This window comes from Ictidomys tridecemlineatus, chromosome 9, assembly GCF_052094955.1.
Source record: "Ictidomys tridecemlineatus isolate mIctTri1 chromosome 9, mIctTri1.hap1, whole genome shotgun sequence".
NCBI lineage: Eukaryota > Metazoa > Chordata > Mammalia > Rodentia > Sciuridae > Ictidomys > Ictidomys tridecemlineatus.
The window spans coordinates 28,197,791-28,218,134 of NC_135485.1; the positions used below are offsets into that span (position 1 = coordinate 28,197,791).

At 40.5% G+C, this 20,344-nt stretch overlaps 1 protein-coding gene across 2 annotated transcripts in view; it reads left to right on the forward strand.

The window, feature by feature from the left end:
* The window catches only part of Nwd2 (NACHT and WD repeat domain containing 2), a 152,078-nt gene that overhangs the window by 117,270 nt on the left and 14,464 nt on the right, over positions 1-20,344 (forward strand). For both annotated transcript variants that reach the window (XM_005319902.5, XM_021722722.3), the window contains 2 exons: positions 15,345-15,548; positions 19,125-19,269. In XM_005319902.5, the coding sequence (XP_005319959.2) occupies positions 15,345-15,548; positions 19,125-19,269 (349 nt within the window). The remainder of the gene's footprint in view (positions 1-15,344; positions 15,549-19,124; positions 19,270-20,344) is intronic.

Consider the following 20,344-nt stretch of genomic DNA (forward strand, 5'->3'; position numbering starts at 1 on the left):
AGGTGAAGCAACTTGCCTGAGGTCACACAGTCGAGAGCCTTTGCTCTTCACCAAGGCTAGCACTGCTTCATTAATAAGAGTGAAACCACATCCGCTGTCGCCTAAGACATACTGGAGTTAAGTGGAAGTTTAAAAGGCGATGTAGGCATTTTTCTTGTTGAAAATTGTTTTAAAGGGTTTGTAACATTTCTAATGGAATAAACTGACTATTTGGAAATCTCCCTAAACAAAGCCTGGAATGGGAGCAAAGAGCATGGACTTTGGAATTACAAAGACCTGGTTCAGAGTCTTGCTCCACCTTTAAACAGCTGTGGGTTCTTAGGCAAGGTACTTGACCTCTCTGATCCTCAGATGCCTGCCTCAGTTTAAAGTGGAAGAAGTAACACAACATATAAGGTTCAAATGAGTTAATGGTGTATGGGTAGTTAGTTCATATTCTCCTTCATCTGGAAAAGCTGGTGGTGGCAGATTAATGACTTGTTACTTTATAAATAGGCAAAAGATACTCCATATCCAAAACTTACAAATGTGAAATTCCAGTTAAAGACTAGGCATGTTCTAGAGGGAACGCTTGTAACACCAAAGGTCAAGAGCCCAAGCCATGATCATGAATGCCCATTAATATCTGAGGGTCATCGTGTGGATGGTTAACTCTTAGCCAGCTTTCCCTCTGTCCGGAGATGCACATGCCAGGCTTCCTGCCAGGCCCGTATGCTCTGTTCCCAGTTGTAAAGAAGAAACTGTTCTTGGAACTGTGGACGAGCAGTATGCATGGGCAATTCAGCTTTTTCTTTTTTCTTTTTCTTTTTTTTTTTTTTTAAGGCTTTCAGAGCAGAGCTGAAAGGCTGAGGATCTGCACACACACAGGCAGCTTGAAAGACCCCTCAGATTTGCTGACTTGGGCTGACCCCTGTGGGGCAGCAGGAAGAGAAGCCAGAGCCTGCTGTAGGCCAGGCACTGTGCATTGCCTCCTACCCAGGAGAGGGACCTTGCCAACTGCACAAACCAGGGCCCCCAGGCACTGGAATCCATGTTTTAAGTATAGAGCTGGAATCCAGGCTTGAGCCTGAGCCTTACATAGTTAAAAATTGATGTCATTTATATGGACATAATGTCTGTAATAATTGCTAGCTTAATGATGGGATGGTTAGTAGGATATTACTTATAAAAGCAAAAAAAAACCCACTTGGAGGATTCTATGCATCAGGTGAGAAAATTGATGCGAATGTGGACTATTCTTAGGAGGGAATGGAATAGCTCTACAAAGGCTTCTGAATTTATCAACATAGAGTCATTGCTAAAAAAGGGTAAAAGAGTACAGAACACATCCCATGTGTTAATTTATGTTAATTTTAAGTAGAAAACAGATACAAAGGGGTATATCACAAATCTATAATAACAATTGTATTTTAGGAAGGTGGAGAGGAATCAGCCTGGATTTGTAGGTCAAAGGTGAATTCAACTTTATCTGTGACGTTTTCTTTTTTCTATTCTAAACAAGATGCGTTGGAAATGAATGGCGTCTGGAAGGCCAGAGGCAAAAGGAACTGCACATAAATACTGTACTCCAGTTGAGTTATTTCCCACAGTGGTAGAGGCTGGCAGTTCTCGTTTTGGGGTGAACGTATACTGAATGTAAACAGTTAAGTAAAGTGCTGCAGTCTGGCTGCAGCAAACTAACCAGGGGGGTGACGAGCAACTTGTGAAGACTGATACAGCAGCTTGTGAAGACTGATACAGCAGGAGCGGGAGCCGTTTATTGTAGGACAGGAGGGGTATATATACATTCCACACAGCTTATCTTAATTAACATAAACTGGATACAGCAGTCAACCAATAAGGAATCATCATCTTAATGATCACACAGCTTGACCCAATTGACATAATCTCAACATAGCAGTCAGTCATTAAGGAATCTCTATCATCTTAATGGCTCGCTGGCATTACTTCACAAACCCCTCCCTATGGCAAAATGCCAGGCGCCATCTTGACCTGTTATGGACCCTAACAGTAAAGGGGCAAAAGATGGTGGGATCCAGGTTTCTCACTGTGCAGGCTGAAATGTACAGGTGAGCAAGAGGGGGAGTCTGGAATGCTCCATGGGCAGGGGGGGGCAGCATTGGAGACATGATGGAGAACTCATACTCAGCTTAATATAGACTAAGACTAGCAACTTAATATGGAGTTCAGATGGACTTATTTACAGATGTATTTATAGACACCTGCATATACACAAGTTTGCAGATGCAGTATAATTCTGCCACCTGAGTGAACCTAAGAGAAATGACACCCTAATAGCAACAAGCACATCTGGCACCCAGATGCTCATACCTAGTGCTATTCCCAGTAAAAGGAGCAGGGCTCCTTGAAACATGAGTGTGTCTGGGACTGGAATATCCTGCAGGGCCATAAAGAAGGAGTTCTTAAAAAGAAAAGAAAAGGGGGCTGGGGATGTGGCTCAAGCGGTAGCGCGCTCACCTGGCATGCGTGCGGCCCGGGTTCGATCCTCAGCACCACATACCAACAAAGATGTTGTGTCCGCCGAGAACTAAAAAATAAATATTAAAAAAAAATTCTCTCTCTCTCTCTCTCTCTCTCTCTCTCTCTCTCTCTCTCTCTCTCTCTCTCTCTCTCTCTCTCCTTTCTCTAAAAAAAAAAAAAGAAAAGAAAAGAAAAACTTAGGGTATCTCAAAGGGACCCAGGAACCAAATGAGAGAGTTCTCAGTGGCTAAAGGAGGAATCATTTGAGCACCAAAACAACATTGTAGGATTAGATTATGATCCAAAATATGAAATAAAAATACCCACGAGTCAATACTAATATAAGCAAATGATTAAATAATCAACTAATAAATGGTAAGAAAAAGGACAAATATCCTACACAGAATAATTTCAAAGTGTGTAAATGATGGTGGGGCATAACTCCTACCCCTTAAATGAAGGCGGTGCATAATGACGTTCTTCTAATGAACACAGTGTGCAAATGGAGGGAGGGGAATAGCCACCGTGGCTGACAGACACTGTTGGCCAGGTGATCAAGGTTGATGTCCATATTCCTGAATTAGACTGGTAGTAAATACATGATGAAGATGGCATTTTATCTCTGTGATCTTTCTTCTGAAAACTTGTAACTCCAGTCTAATAATAAGAAACTGTTAGGCAAACTTCAGTAGAGGGGCATCCTACAAAATATGGGGCCACTTTTATTCAAAATAGACAAGGTCATCAAAAAGCTTGTGAAAGCTGGGCACAGTGGCACACACCTGTAATCCCAGTGGCTCAGGAGGCTGAGGCAGGAGGATTGAGGCAGGAAGTTCAAGGCCAGCCCCAGCAACTTAGTGAGGCCCTAAAGCAACTCAAAATAAAATATAAAAGGGCTGGGGATGTGCTCAGTGATTAAGTACCCCTGAGTTCAATCCATGGTACCAAAATCAACATCGTCATCGTCATCATCATCGTCATCATCCTGTGAAAATGTCATAGCCAAGAGGAGAGGAAGGAAAAATGACACCTAAATGTGATATGGCATCCTGGATGGAACCCTGGAGCAGGAACAGGACAGTACGTAAAAATTAAAGAAATCCAAGAGTTAAAATTATCCTGCATAACTTTCTCTAATCTCTTCATACCTTGGAATTAGAAAATGGAAATTTAGAGCAGAATTCTGTCCAGATTATGTGTATTGGTAATTACAGTGGGCAACGTTACTGTTTATTTGTTTGTAATAGCACTGGTAAATCAAAAATCTCTGTGAGTGAGGCCAGGATCTGAGCTCAAAATTGTTGAACTTCTTTGTACGCGAATCTTCATGCAAGTAGTGGGGCTGCTTTCTAAAAATGGAATTTTATACCTACTGGCAAATTTATATGCTCAGCAAGGTTATGCCCATTTTTATTGGCTCTCGGTGTCTGAGAGCACCCGCTTCCTGTTGCCTAGAAACCCCTAGATTCCCATTATGTCCTCTGTGAGATTGATAAGCAAAGAGATCTTATCAAACTGTGTTTTCATTTGCAGTTCTGTGATTGTGAAAGGAATCGAGCATGATTATTTTTCATGTTTACTGGCATTTTGTTTTGCTTTGCTTATATGAAGGACCTGTTCATGTCATGTGTCCATTTTCCATCACTTTATAACAGCTCGGTGTTTTGAATATTATCACTCTTCTCTCCTGACATCTGTGACACTATTCCATTTCCTCCTGCACTTCCATGTCCACGCAAAAGGTCGGTGGCCGTCAGCCCTGCTTCCCGCTGTTAGCCCCCCCCCCCCCCTTGAGCTACCTAATCTGTGCAGGTGTCTGGCTCTCTCTGAGAATGAAAATGCAAAAACAGCAGGAATTGTGGCAGCCTTGTTAGTGTGACCAAACCTTTCAGGACCCAGAGACTAAGGAGGTTCCTGGACTTTGACTACTCAAAGTAGGATAGTCCTGAGCCAGCAGAGACAGTTGGCCATCCAACAAGGTAAGTTAGGTGCGTGGTGAATTCTTGATGAATGGAGGCATGCTGACTCCATGACTGCTCTTCTAGCCAGATCACGCCTTTGACAACAGATCTGCCTCTCTGACTGCTTCACAGACAGCACCACCTGAAGGCACAGACACGGCATTTCTGATATGTCTAGAATGTTCTCCCCACCCCTCCTTGGTCTCGATGAGCTCACCTCCTCCTTGGTCTTTGCTTCCTTGATGAATTCTCTCTCTAGCAATTTAAAACTTTAGTAATCCTTACACATTTTGCAAGGCAGCTGACTAGGGTTAAGGTTGTAACCCGAACTTTGAAACTGCTCAGAATTCTGGAAACTCCAGAACAGCTTCCACCTATCTGATTCTATTCGCCAGTTCTTTGACTCACAGGGCCCCTGACTCTGCTTGCAAGTTTCTGAAAAAGGATGGTTGTGTTTAGTATTTTCCAGGTAATGAAACTTCATTACAGACGAAAACAACTTGTACTAAGTAAAAACATAGCAGAACTATTATGGAGATAAGTAGTTCAGCAAGGGGGGTTAAATGTGTAAATTAAATAACCATAATTAAATCATGATTGTTTCCAGGAAAAGACTATCAGGTGATTATAAGAAAGCTGAGAATTGTTAGCACTCAAAGAACCTAACTGAAGCATCAATTCAGTTATTCTTCTGTTAAATGATTCCCTTTAAATGATAAAGGAAATCATTTAATCTTTGATTTTATAATTTTATGATGAATGCCAAACACACCTGATCTTTTCTTGGCAAAATCGTATTCATTGTATTCATCTTTTCGCCTGTCTTAGTCAGCTTGGGCTGCTGGGACAAAATGCCATAGACTGCATGGCTTGAACAGATTGATTTTCCCACAGTTCTGGAGGCTGGGAAGTCCGAGAGCAGGGTGCCCGTATGTCAGGTCTGGTGAGGGTCTTTTTCCTGGTTTGCAGATGGCCACCTTCTGGCCAAGTCCTCCCATGGCTGAAATTGCTGTGGTGTCTCTCTTCTGATTCAGGCACCAGTTCTTTGAGATCCCGGTTCCCCTCCTCCTGTGACCTTGTTTAATCTTCATAACCTCCCCTAAGACTTCCTCTCCAATATGGTCACACGGGAGTTAGGGCTTCAACAGATGGATTTGAGGGACCTACAGCAGTGCTATTCTTCCATCTGAGAGGAATTGAATTTTAATACATCAATTTCTGCAAATAGTTACTAACACAGAGATTATAACACAAATGACTTCATCTTTTAACTTTTCTACTTTGTATGTGGGTTGTCATCTGCCCCATGAGGCCCACCTGAGTTGTCTATGAAGGTGACTCCACACACCTGTGGCTGTTTCCCGCTGGCAGGTGCAGTTAACCCGGCCCAGTTCCCATTCACCCATTTTCCTCCCCCCTGGAGAGCAGCGTTTGCCCTCCACTGACCACACATTTTCTCAGTTTCCCACCACCACTAAGCAACTGCACTTTTCCTCCTCTCTATCTGCTTATCTTCTTGATAGACATACTTCGCTCCCTTTTCTGTCCGTCCAGCTGTACTTCCAGTTCCTTAGTTCTATCACGGGGACATATATAGAAGCATGCTGAGCTCGTTTCCCTATTTATTATGTTTAAATAGTGGCACTTTACATAGCGCCACGTGCTTTACATTGCACACAGATGTAAGCGTTTGATTCTTACAATAAACCAGAGCAGATGAGGGGGCGGGTTAAGCACACAGTGTAGAGCCTTCTCACTACCCAAAATGTGAAAGCTGAGAGTCCAGAGAGGTGAAGGAACTTGCCCTGCTCACTCCTAACACCTCGCCTTCTCTTAACCTCCCAATATTCAGAATTTATCTGTAGGTTAAGTACTGTGTGCCTGAGTGCATTTCTTTGTCTCTGTATCCTGTTTCAGGGAATCATGTTGGCGATATGTGAAATGACAGGCTCACTATGTATCAACTGTGGGATATGGATATTTTTTGCCCATAGGCAGATGCCAGTAAATAGCTAATTATTATAACTATCAAGCCTATCATGGGTATCTGGATAATTGCATGCTTTCAAATGAAAAATACTTAAATTTGTATGCTAAATATATCAGCTAACATCTGTTCTTGACAACCCAGCATACAAGGTTACATCTCTAATCATTGAGAGATGAACAATATTCTAGATTTTGTCTATCTGTGCCAAAAATCATGACCTTTTTTTTAAAAAAAAAAAATCTTATCTAGATCACATTTACTGTAGGCATTATTTAGTTCTGACAGATAATGTTTTAGTCACTGGTCATCATTCCCCAATTTATTATCATTTTCCCATCACCCCTGTGGAAGTGAGAGTTTTCCAGAAATATAGAATTAGTAGCATGTGTGTGGGGGAGGGTGTACGGTAAGGAATTGGTTCTTGTGCTTATGGAGACTGATAAGTGCCACAATCTGTCATCTGTGAGCTCGAGACCCAGGAGAGCTGATGCTAGAATTCAGTCCCCTCCGAAGACCTGAGAACCTGAGGAGCCAATGGTGTAAGACCAAGTCTAAGGGCAAGAGAAGACTGACAACTCAACAGGCATAGGAAGTAACTTCTCCCTTCTTCTGCCATTCTGTTCTGTTTGGGCCCTCAAAAATGGTAAGATGCACACCCAGACTGGGGAGGGAAGTCTGCTTTACTCAGTCTACCAATTCCAACACTAACTCATCTGAGGACATACTTTCACATACACCCGGAAAAAAATGTCTGGCCAAATGTCTGGGTATCCTGTGATCCAGTCAAGTTGACACATAAAATTTACCACCTGTGGACTCTTTCTTCTGTGACACGTGAAACTTTACAAAGTTTAAGAAATTGAATTGTAGAGACTATCATCTAACTGAAATAAAGCCAATCCCCCCCCCAAAAAAAACAAAGGCCAAACGTTCTCTCTGATATGCAGATGCTAACACACAATAAAGAGATGGGGATAAGAATGGAAGTTTATTGAATTAGACAAAGGGGAATGAAGGAGAGGGGGAGATGGAAACAGGAAAGACAGTCGAATGAAGCAGACATAACTTTCACATGTTCATATATAAATACACAACCAGTGAAACTCCACAACATGTACAACCACAAGAATAGGAAGTTATACTCCATGTATGTATCATATGTCAAAAATACACTCTACTGTCATATATACCTATAAAAAAAGAAGGGGAAAAAAGCATCTGAATTGTAATTTACTTCACAATAAAGCATCTTATGTTTTTATTAAAAATTTAAATAGGTATGTAAGTACTTCCTAACTTTCAAAACATTGAAAAAATAACTTTAGTAGGATTCAGGTGGTCCCATTCCATAGCAGCGTTCTAAAAGCAAACATTCTTTGAGCCCCAGGAAATGCATCATAACTACCTTTGTTCCTCCAACAAACAAAAAAATCAGGTTGAAAGAATACCACCACCCAATGCCATAGCATTGAACGTGTTATTGTCCTTGTGCTCCCATTTGAACCTGTCCATGAGCCTTAGGTCCTCCTCAGCAACACTCCCCAATTCACAGATTCCTGAGTGTTGAATAAGATCATGCATAAGGAGAACTTATATAAAATATGAATATTATTTTCATAAGTATAAGGGAAGCATATGGAAAGGGAGGCATTGGCCCACCTGCCTTGCTTTGGTGATTGGTTGGGGGTGCGTAGGACAGTTACAGAGTACTGCTTTTGTCTGTCCCAGCAGTGCTGGGGTGAGTGGGGATCTCTCGTCCTTTCCAACTGCTCCCATGAGCGCTGGCTCATGAACAGTGATGTACCTCCCTACCTCCCTGCAAACACATCATGCCATACCCCAAAAAGACTCTGTCTCTGTCTATCTTACCTGATATACTGAGCTCACCAGCACCTTCAGGAGGACTCAATTTATTTCTTCTCTTACTGCATATCATCAGACCCAGACTTCTAAGTTCTCGGTTACAAGCCCAGGAAGAACTAACTGCATGTAATAAATAGGGGTGGGGGATCTAATATTTGCCCAGTGGAAAGAAAAATCCATTGAGAGAATATGGATATATCTAAGCAGGTGGTGATTGTACAATGCTGTAAATGTATTAAATGCTAACCCTTTGAATGCAGTGGCTTAGATATATCCATAACTATATTAAAAGAAGGAAAGGGAGAGAGAAAATGCAGACTTTTTATATATAAGTTCCTAGTTATAAAGAGCTCCATAGTTTAGAAAACATTTCTTTAATGGTGGTGCAATTCACATAACATAAAAGTAACCTTTTGGACAATACAGTAGCATTTAATACATTTATAGCATTGTACAATCACCACCTCCATCTAGTGTCAAAACATCAAGAAGTATTTCTCCTTCTAGCATTATATGCACAAACTAAATGTAGAACTATTAAACTTTTTTCTTAGACTTTTCAGGCTGTTGGACCTAACTCTCTGGATTACATTAGAAACCCTCACATGGATTGTTGCAACCATTTGTTGTATTTCCTCCCAACAAATATAACACATTTTCAGCATCTAAGAATAGACCAATGAAAACATTTTCCACATTTAATAAGGTGGGCAGGAGAGGTGATTACAGGTTTCTACAAACAGGCTAAGTCCTGTAAGTTCATGTTCATGTGTGTATAGACAGAAGCTGAAAATTATTTTAGTCAATTGCATTTCTTCTGTCCAGGGTCCCAGAAAGCAGTCAGTGATATAGCTAATAAAAATGGACCTCAGTGTAAAACTGAATGTGATCCCCCAAATCCTCACCAAATTTTTCTTCTGCAAACTAGTGAAGTTGTTTTAACAAAGCAAAACAATGAAATTCTTGAGCATTGGTATCACAGGGGTGTGGCAAATGTGTTTCTATTCAGTGGTGTGAGTACGTATTCCTTTGCCAGGTGAACAGAGAAGGTGCCCTGCTCCCAGCATCTGGGACCCCTAAGGTGGTTCATGGATACTTCCCCTGGAAGCAGAAGAGCTGCTCCATCTTGCTACCTGGAGTCTTCCGCTAGCCTCTAGGACTTGGCCCAACCTTTCCACCCCCTGCTCCAACATATGAGCTACCTTTGCAACTGAGTTGGACTGTCTCTAAATTGACTCTCTCTAGCTCGGGTCAATAGTGATAAATAATTGTGTGTTACAAATAATTTGTGTATTACATTAGAACTATCACCACAATGAATCCCAAAAAATCCTTCCTGGAAAATGTGGCAGCATATTTCTTTTTGCTAGTTCTCAAATAGCAAGATAAGATGAAAGTGGAAGCCTGTCTGGACTCCCGAAAAATAACTAATTCATGATTTATGAGCATTCTACCTAAAGGAAGAATCAATATAGAGGGGAAAAAAGACTCAGGGAGAACAATCCAATAAGTAACTCTAAACCCATACAGCACATTCTTACTTTTCCAAAGTTCTATATTGCCACTTTATAGTAGGCATTCAAATATTTATTATAGTGGGCATTCAAATATTTGATATTTGAATTGAATGAGGATATTTTTCTACTTCAGTAATCTTTAAAAAAATTTGCCTTACTATTTTGATTAAATAATTATAGTATTTGGTGCCAGGTGTTCAACTAAAAGAAATAATTATTTTTAAATAGCTTTCGATTTTTTGTAATGATCTGTTATATTCCCAGTGCTACCTCTTCAATGCCTACTAACCATTATTCATGAGACTGTTCATAGTGTGTGTGTGTGTGTGTGTGTGTGTTTTGCCCATATTAGTTATTCTCAAATTCCAGATTCATTAGGAATTTCATTGTAAATGCAGATTCCTGGGATTCCCCACCTGCATTGTTCTTTAGGTCTGAGAAGGGACCTAGGAATCTGCTTTTTATGTAACAAGCATCCTGGATCATGCACGTAAGCTATGGAGCACATTTGAAAACTGATTCATAATTTTGACTTGACTCTAGTCTTGGGGCACACTTTATTTAGAGCAGAAAGATGAACAGCCAACAATTAGTACCTTCCTAAGCTAACAATAATTGTGGTCCACTGAGAGAAGATCTTGTTTCACTAGTCACTATTTTGTCCTCTTCCCTCTTCATTGGCAAAATCCAGCTGGTCTTGCCTTGAGTCATGGTAGCTGAGTCCATGATATTCCCAAACTGTGCTGGCTTCTGGATGGAGAGTCATCAGTTACTAAACCCCATATTTAATATCCTGCCTGTCCACCTGGTCCTCCACCCAGGACCAAACTCTACCTGAATGCCTGCTTGGATCTTGCCAGGGATTCCCTACCTTTCTCACATGGGTTTGTTGCATGATTATCCAGTACAGAACCCCACTCTTCATGACACACAGTCCCAACTGAAGTGCTGACTACCCTTATCCAGAATGAGTCAAGAGTAGTAGGTTGGTTAACAAAAAAAAATCATTACTCTTTGTATCTGTGATAGAATGGCCGGTCATGTCTGCTTGTTTAACAGAGACACCATTAGATGTTGAAAAACAACTTCAAAAATTTAATTTTGTTTAAAATAGCCTATCAACAAGAATGACCCAAAACCAATGCAAATTGAAGTGTGAGCATTCTTAATTGCACTTCAGGCTAATGCAGTGAGTTGGGATGGGGACAATTTTATCCCAAAAGAGCCCTCTATGAAACCCTTGTTATCTCATGCTGTATTAATGTATACCAATAAAGTGAAGCCTATCCTTGCAAGTCCCTTCCAAAAGGCACTGTGGTGGCCAAAGAGAACAGACAGGTTGTATCTGCCTCCTGCTTGGTATTGGGGCTGGTACAGAGAAGACCTAAGCTTAAATCTGTGAGATCAGTTAACCACTCACCTTTAGTAAGTCAGTTATTTAAGATAGTTTGTGTACTAAAGTGAGAGGCAAGGCAGACTTCAACCGGAGATGTGTTTATGCAGCACCTGCTTAAAGATTATGGGTTGAAACGAGAGTGGATGTAAAGAACTGGTAACTTCCCACGTTGTCCCTCTACCTAGTGGGAGCTGAGATGTTGTGTTTAAATACAAGAAAAAGCTTCAGGTAAGAGACAAATTTTAAAGATCTTCTTGTCTTGGTTCATTTATCCAACAGTTTTTTAAATACTTTCCATGTGCTAGTGTTACAGGCCCCAAGGCCTGCGGCAAACTCAGACAGCCACGGGGCCCCCTCTTCACCCTATTTCTTGCAAACCTATCAGAAAGATTTCAGACACATCACTCAGAGTGACAAACATGAGTTTATTCAAAGGGACAGAGAAAGGGAAAAGGGAACACTCTTGAGGGAGAGAGAGGGTCCTCTCAAGAGAGGCGAAGGGCAGGGCATGGTCACACACACCTGCAATCCCAGCTACTCAGGAGGCTGAGGCAGCAGGATGGGAAGTTCAATGCCAGCGTGCATAACCTGGTGTGACCCTAAGCAACTTAGCGAGACTCTGTCTCAAAAAAATTAATAAAAAAAGGGCCAGAGATGTGGCTCAGTGGCAGAGCACCCCTGGGTTCAATTCTCAGTACAAAAAGAGAGAGAGATGGGGAGAGAAGAAGGACAGTGTTGTTGAAGGACAATGTGCCTTGTTGCCCTCCAGTTTTCTTGGGGGGTAGAGGTCCCAGGAAAGTTTCCAGAGAGTCCTGCTCAGGTCCATCTACTTGTTGACCTTTGACTGACAACACAGGAACTGCACAGACCCACCTCCAAAAGAGGATGGTGTGGTGCGTACAGATAGGAGTTTTTAAGGGAATTGAGTCCCTCTCTGTTTGCCTGATGCCCATCCCCTGAATCCGTTTATTGCACTTGATTATCCCCCAGCAAGCTCTCTTATGAGGATCTTGATGTTTTGGTTCCCAGGGTGATTAGGGGTGGGGACAGTGACAAGGGAGGGTACAGACCACCTGGTCGGGTGTGCCATCATCTTGAATCAGTAGTTTTCCTGAAGGGGGTGTATTTACAGCTAGGGGAGCTTTTGACGTTCCAGGCCTGGACTTCCAGTGCTGGCCTGTCTAATGAGGCTCCCTGTGGTTTTCAGTCCCTTCACCCTTCATTGTCCTTTCTGCGCTCACCTAGCCTGGCTGACTAGCTACCTAACACCAGAATACACAGCTCTGGCCTCACCCTGGGGCTTGCCATCTTGCACAGAACTTCTTTTGGATAGAGATCTACTAGGGACTTTTATGATTCTCTCCCTTGCCTGAATCAGATGAAAAGACACTGTGAAGTTTGTTCTGGAAGGTGGCAGAACCAGTCAGAAGTGCCCCTAGGGAAGCCCAAACAGCAGCTCACCTTCCAGTGGATAGACGGCACATCAGCAGGAGGAAAGCTCCCCACATGCCCCATTGCCCCACTTCAGGAACACCTCAAAAGCTTTACTTGAGCCACAAATATACCACTTTATGGTAATTTTGAAATGAATATTTATGTTTTTAGAGTTATGTTCTTTTAAGAAAAAAAAACGTTATAAGTGAATAATTAGTGATAATATTCATTAATATCATGAATGATATCATTAATATTAAGGAGGATACTAACCACAAAGTAAGCTCTAGAATATGATTTCCAACATATTTTAATGCACCTGTGTCAATTTCACTGAAATACTTGCAGAATTGAAAACTTGGGACTAAATGGGTTAAACACAAATACTCTATAGCAGACACAATTGTCATGTATGCTGTAGATTCATGTAAGAGTTCTGGGTCTTCCCTTTCTTGTTTCCATGATATAAGATGTTGAAGACTGCCGGGTATGGTGGCATGCACCTGTTATCCCATTGGTTCAGGAGGCTGAGGCAGGAGGATCTCGAGTTCAAAGCCAGCCTCAGCACTTACAGACGCCCTAAGCAACTCAGAGAGACCTTGTCTCTAAATAAAATACAAGAAAAAGGGCTGGGGATGTGGCTCAGTGGTTAAGCACCCGTGAGTTTAATTCCCAGTACCAAAAAGAATAAAAAAAGATGTTGAAGATAATTAGGTATTTCCAGTATTATTATAAGCTAATAAAACAACCAGAAGTTCAGTCACCTGGATGGCTTGCTAAAACAAAGATTGTTCAGCTCTTTAACTAGAGTTTCTGACTGAGTCTGGGAAAGAGGCCTGAGGATTTGCATGTCTAGCAAATGCCCAGGGACTGCTGATGCTGTGGGACCACATTTTGAGAATCACTGGCTTGAGCAAACTTGAAAGTGTGACTCCACGCGGAACTAGCAATAGCATCACTGTTTAAAAATCTACACACCTGGCTATAAGTTTATAATACAACCTAAGTGAATTTAAAGCCATCCACTCAAAGATACCTTGAGTAAAGTTGTATTCTTATAAAGTCTCACTATGTATTCTTTTAAACTCTCTTATATGTATAGGTATGCTTGTGTATACATATCAACATTATAATATGTCTTTTCGCAAATATATGTAATATTCTATGTGTAAAACATTGTAATCATCTTATATGACTGTATTATCTCTCTCTCTCTCTCTCTCTCTCTCTCTCTCTCTCTCTCTCTCTCTCTCTCTCAGTGATTGAACCCAGGGCCACTTAACCACTGAGCCACATCCCCAGCCCTTTTTGAAAAAATTTTGCTAAGTTGCTGAGGCTGGCTTTGAAGTTTTGGTCCTCCTGCCTCAGCTTCATGATTTGTGGGGATTACAGGTGTGCACCCCACACACGGTTCCTTTTCTCTTCATAATACTTTATAAACCTCTTTCCTAGCTGGTGTAGTTCTACAGCATAATTTAGTACATCCTTTTGAATGAATGGATCTTAATTTGTTTAAATGTTTCCCTTTGCTGTTCAATGAGGTTGTCATATCAACCTGTTCAAACAAACAAGTTCATCATAAATATCCTGTCAAATTTTTATGTACATTCTTAATGATTTTCTAAAGACAGATTCCCAGAAGAAAATCTTCCAGGTCAGAAGTCATATGGATTTGTAAGGCTTTTAAAACATAAGGCCAAATCCCAAAGAACCAAAAGCCAAATGTTTTCTCTGATATGTGGATGCTAATTCACTCTGGGGGAGCAGGGGAAGATCTAGAGGTATTTTGGACTAGACAGAGAAGAGTGAAGGGAGGGGAGGGGAAAGGAGGTATGAATGACAGAAGAATGAATCGGACATTATTACCCTATGTGCATATATGATTACATGACCTGTGTAACTACATCATGTACAACCAGATGAATGAGAAGTTATATTCCATTTATGTATGATATGTCAATGTGCATTCTATTGTCATGTATAACTAATTAGAACAAATGAGAAAAATATTTAAAAAGACATAAGGTCAGAGCACACTACAGAGAAACATTAGATCATTTTACATACCCAATGGCAATATATTGTTATTTTCTCACACCTTCATGTAGAACTGAGTGACATTTTTGTTTGTTTGTTTATATTGGGGTTGCCAATTATATAGGGAGAAAATGCTATTTTGTTGATATTTTGAATGTTTTTCAGCTGCCAATGGAGCATCCAAGGATACTGTATTTATGTCCTGCGTAGCTGTGTGAATCTGGAGCCTAGAATCAGACTATCAACTCTTGATAGAGCAATTCTTTTGTTTGAGGCTTTGTATGTTTGACATTTCATAAGGAAATTAGCATGTTGTTTTTATTTGCCACCAATAAATATAAAAAAAAATCTCTAAGCTCTAGTTGAACTATATGAACTTCAAGAAACTAAATTTATGCTATGGAAATCATGTATTTTGTATTTGTCTGCTGTGATATACAAGCTTATTTCTTGGTATGTTGTATAATCTGTTAAACTATAATTGTATTAAAATTAATCTAATTTTACTTCTGACATCAAATGTCTGCTGTGGCGAAAACAGAAAACTAGTGAAGCAATGTGCCTTGCTTTCTACCTTCCTATTTACTGAGTGACCACAGCCTCGACTACTAAAATGACTACTTTCTTGGTGATACACTAAACTGAACTTTCTTGTTGATACACAGGGACTATTAGGTGAAAAGTATGGGAACATCCGAATCCCCGGAGAAGTGGAAGCCTCAGAATTTGAAATGATTTTGGATGCTGCCATAGAGGCAAAGATGGAGACCAAGCTACTGGAAGAGTGGTACTGTCGAGATGAGAACTCCGTGCCAGCAGCTTATTACCTCAGACCCAAATCAGAAATGCTGAGAAGCAATAAGAATGCAGTAAGTCGCCCTTCTCTCCATTACCAAAAACTGTTCATGTCACACTGGGGTGGCTTTCTCAGCTGAAAACCACAACAGGTGGTAAGTCACTCTGCCCTGGACCATAAATTTAACAGCTGAATCCACAATAACCATCAGGGAAATGCAGGTCAAAACCTCAAGAAGCTGTCGCCTTGCACCTGTTAGAATGGTGATTATCTACAAGAGATAAGTATTTGTGAGGATGTGGAAAAAAGCAAGCCTGGTACACTGTTGGGAGGATTATAAGTTGAAATAGCCACTATGGAAAACACTAGAACAGTTCATGCTCTTATGATACAGCCATTCCACTTCTGGGTACATGTACCCAAATAAATGAAACCATTATCTTGAAGAGACATCTGCAGCATTACTCACACTGGCCAAGATATAGAAACAACCTAAGTGTCCATAAGTAGGTGAATGGATGTGTTAGCTTTCTGTTGCTGTGACAAAAATACCCAGTAAAATCAACTTAAAGGAGAAAAAATTCATTTCAGCTCACAGTTTAAAGGATTTCATTCCATGGTAACTTAGCTGCATTGCTTTGGGGCGGTGGTAAGGCAGAACATCATGGTGGGGAGCATGTGGTGGGAAAAAAGCTGCTCAGCTGTAGGTGGCTGGGAAGCAAAAAGAGAGGAAGGACCATGATTCCAGTACCCCTCCAGAGGCATACCCCAATGACCTCACTTCCTTCCATAGGCTCCACCTCCTAAGAATGCTATCACCTCTAGGTAGGCTGGTGACCAAGCCTTTAACACACGGTTAGCCTTTGGGGAGACATTCAAGGTCTATATCATAACAATGGGTACATCAGTGATACATACACACACACAGGAATGTTATTCAACCTTTAAAAATAAAAAGGAAAAAATTCTGCCATTCACAACACAGATAAACATGGAGGACATTTTGCTAAGCAAAATGAGCCAGGCACAAAAGACCAACACTGTATAACCTCATTTATATATGGAATCTAAAGAAATGCAACTCAGGATAACAGAATAAAAAGGGACTAGAGTATGGGAAAATGGGAAGAGTTGGTCAAAATGTACAGACTTTCAGTTAGAAGATGACTGATTTCTAGAAACCTCTTGTTCAGCACAGTGTAGTTAATAATAATGTATTCTCTGCTTGAAGTTTGCCGGAAGTAGATCTCAAGAGTTCTCAGGATGAAAGAACTGGTAACCATAGGAGATGGTGGATATGATAGCTCTAGAGTGGTAATCATTTCACCAGGTATACCTACATCACACTACTACATTGAAACCCCTTAAAATATAATCTTGAAAAAAAAAAAACTAAATCCAAATCTAAGAAAGTTTCAAATTTTGTCTCACCTTTGCTTTTAGCATCTCCTTCCTTCTGGGGCTATTTCCTTTTTCCAAAAGTATATCTTTTAAAAATTTCATTAATGGATTTGGAATTCCTTTAGCAATAAACTCTCTCATGTTTGTTTATCTGAAAGCACTCTTATTTGACTCAATTTAAAACCTGTGTCTATTTATTTATTCTTCTCTATTTGCCATGCTTTTAGCTGTGAATTCATATGTCCTATCTCAAACATTTTTAACCATCATCTCATCAAACAATGTCTCTCCTCTGTTCCTTCTCTTCTTTACTTTAATTAGTTGTACTCTAGATCATCTCAATTCATCCTTCCGGGCTCTTAATTCCCTTTCACATTATCGGTTTTTTTCTCTCTTGCTTTCCAGATTAGTTCTGATTTTTTTTTTCCACTTCAGCAACTCTTTCTTCAGCTGTGTCCACTTTGTGAACACATTGAGTTTTCAAGTTCAACAATTATGTTATTTTGTAAGAGGTGTGTGTGTGTGTGTGTTGGCTTTCTTTTTGTTTTGTTTTTGTGGAAGGAGGTGGGTCCTTTGAAAATCTGCCATTATTTATGGTCTCATTTTTTAACTTTTAATTTGATTCTTTTCTTTAACAATTTGAACAATCAATTTATATTCTCGTATCATATACAGAAACATGGGATAAGGTTGATAAGAGCCTGAGTATTATGGATACATTATTTTTGTCTCCTTTCCAACTTGATTGGAAACAAGACATTAGTCCCCCAAAGCTGAATGAAGGAGATAGAGGGGAAGAATGGGCCTATCCACTGCATAGGATGTTTATAGATACTGAAAAGACGCCATAGAGAGCCATCCTTCTTCTGAAGACAGCAGCCTTGATACAGTCAGCACCCGAGCAGCTCCAAGAGGAGGAGAACCAGGGGTCAGCTGCTGGTCTTTATTTCAGGACCTTGTATATTTGTCCTTGAGAATTTAACACAAAACATTTCCTCTGTGCAATGTGTGATCATATCAGAATGCTTGATCTTTCTTTTCCCCAAAAACATGCATTCTTCAAAGTGATCTATAAGAATATTGCCTCTCTCGATGGGACTATTAGGGTGAAGAAAATCATTCAGAATGCACTAGGAATAATGTAGATAGCAAAGAATGTGAAACCTCAAGAAGCTGTTTACATGGTGGTTTGGGCCATTTGCTCATTGTTACTATTTAATTAGCTTCATTCCATCTTCAGTTATTTCTGCAGTACTCTAGGAAAATGTAAATTATTCCCAAAACCCGATGTGTTATTTCTGTAATAAATGGAGGTATGAATAAGATTATCCTCAAAACTATATAAACATTTCCTGATTTTATTTCCTAGCAGATCATCCAAACCAATGAGATGGAAACAGTAAAAGGCAATTAAATAATAACCTCCCCTTTAACTGTCTCCCTTTTGGAGGACATTAAAATGATGATTTTGTTATAATATTTATATCAAAACTCAAGAGGGAAAACATGATAAAATAAGAAAGCCTATCTGAGACCATTTTCTCTTTATACATCCATTAAAAAATTACCTGAGTCTGGGTACTGTGTAAAGAAAGGAAGTTTGTTTAGCTCAGTTTAGGAGACTGACAGCCCAAGATTGAGCAACCCCCTAATCCCATGTTTCCAGCCTCTGGTGAGGGATCTCTTGGTTACATCACCTTGGTGGGGACTCACACCAGAAGAGAGCACACAGTGAGACAGGAAGACCCAGAGGCCAGGCTTGCTCTTTTTACAACAACCTGCTTTTTCCTGGGAGCTAACTGAGGCCCCATGAGAACTGCAGTAATCCCTTCCAAGGATAGCAACCCCCCTCCCCACTCCTCCACCCCCCACCCACCCCCCTCATTAAAATAACCACTTTCTACTAGTCTCCGCCTCTTAAAGACTTCTCCCCCTTACAACGCTGGGGACCAAGCTCCTAGCACTTGAAACTTTACACACAAAAACCACATCTAAGTGACAGCAAAGTCCAACCAAAAAACTGTCTGAGCTACACCTTTATGTAATTTGGAAAAGTTCACATGTAACATGGAGATCATTTCTAACATTCAGGGCCACAGAGAAAGGATGAAATAAGACACTGTCTATAGAAGGCCTACAGTGGTATCAACACATCATCAACCTCCATGTAATAGGAACTCTCTTGTGCTTAAACACTACTTTTTCTTTGATGATTTTAAAACGGGCTTCTTACTTCTAACTTTCATAGATGCAGCCTCCTGCTAATGCTGAGAATGAGAAGCCGTGGCAAGAGATATCCGATGAGATCAAGACGATATTTAAAGCTGCTGTCAAACTGTTACATGAAAAGGGTAAAATGAAACACAGCCAAGCTAAGAGGTACCTGTTCTCAGGTAATTTTCACACATTCCCAGTAAACTAAGGCCTAGATAAACAAGAGGTGCAGTTGCTGCTTCCCTTTATGGTTCTGTAAATTTCATCTCATTTACTGCCTAGCAAATTGAATTATTCTAAACACTTCCATGTCCTGGAGAGGCAAGTGTTCTTTTGGTTTAACTCACAGAAAAGCCTTTAGTTAATTTGAGGGCTTCTCCAAGAAAATGTGATTTTTAAAGAGGTCAGAGGAGGCTGGAGATAAAAGGCCAAATTCTGCCATGGCTTCTCAATTGAGCTGTTCATTCATTCACTCATCCAGCTGCCCGGCAAATTTTTATGGGCCTATTGGCCTACTTTATGTCAAGCAACGGGAAGACAACAGTGAATAGGAAGGCAAGGTCTCCATTCTCCTCAAACTTATTTTTCAGCAAGGGAAAATAGATGATAGTTCAGTAATCAAATAAATGAACAAGATCATTTCAGAAATGATAAGTCGTATCGATAAAATAAAGCACGGTAATAGGATAATTGTGGCTGCTGGATAATGATGGGGTCTGCATGTGGATAGGGTGAGCAATATAGAGATGATCTTTGAGCTGAATGAAGAAGGACTCCGCCAGCAGTGCCATGTCTACTAAGGCAGAGGCACCTAGAAGTTCAAGATCACTGAGATGGGAATGTGCTTCAGAAATTCCAGGGAGAAGATCAAGGTGGTCAGGTTCAGAGAGGGAGACATGAAGTCTGAAAGTCATCTCAGGTCCTCAGAACCTTGAGTTTTATTCTGGGTGAAATGGGAAGCCAGGGGAGAGTGTGAAACAAGTTCTAATTTCATATTAAAATAAAAATCTCCCCAGCCAATGAGTAAAGACCCCACCTATCATCCTTTCTCAGCCATGGAAAGGAAGCTTCATTATTAAAAGCTGCACAGGAGAACACAAATCTGAAGGAATATGTCAGTCATTGTTTCCAGGGAACACACACTCCTGGGTACAAGTCATCAGATATATATAGTATAGCATGTATTTTGAAAGCTGATAGTAAGGAATTATTGAGAGAAAAGCAATAATAGATGCATTTTCAAAGGGGTTTTTT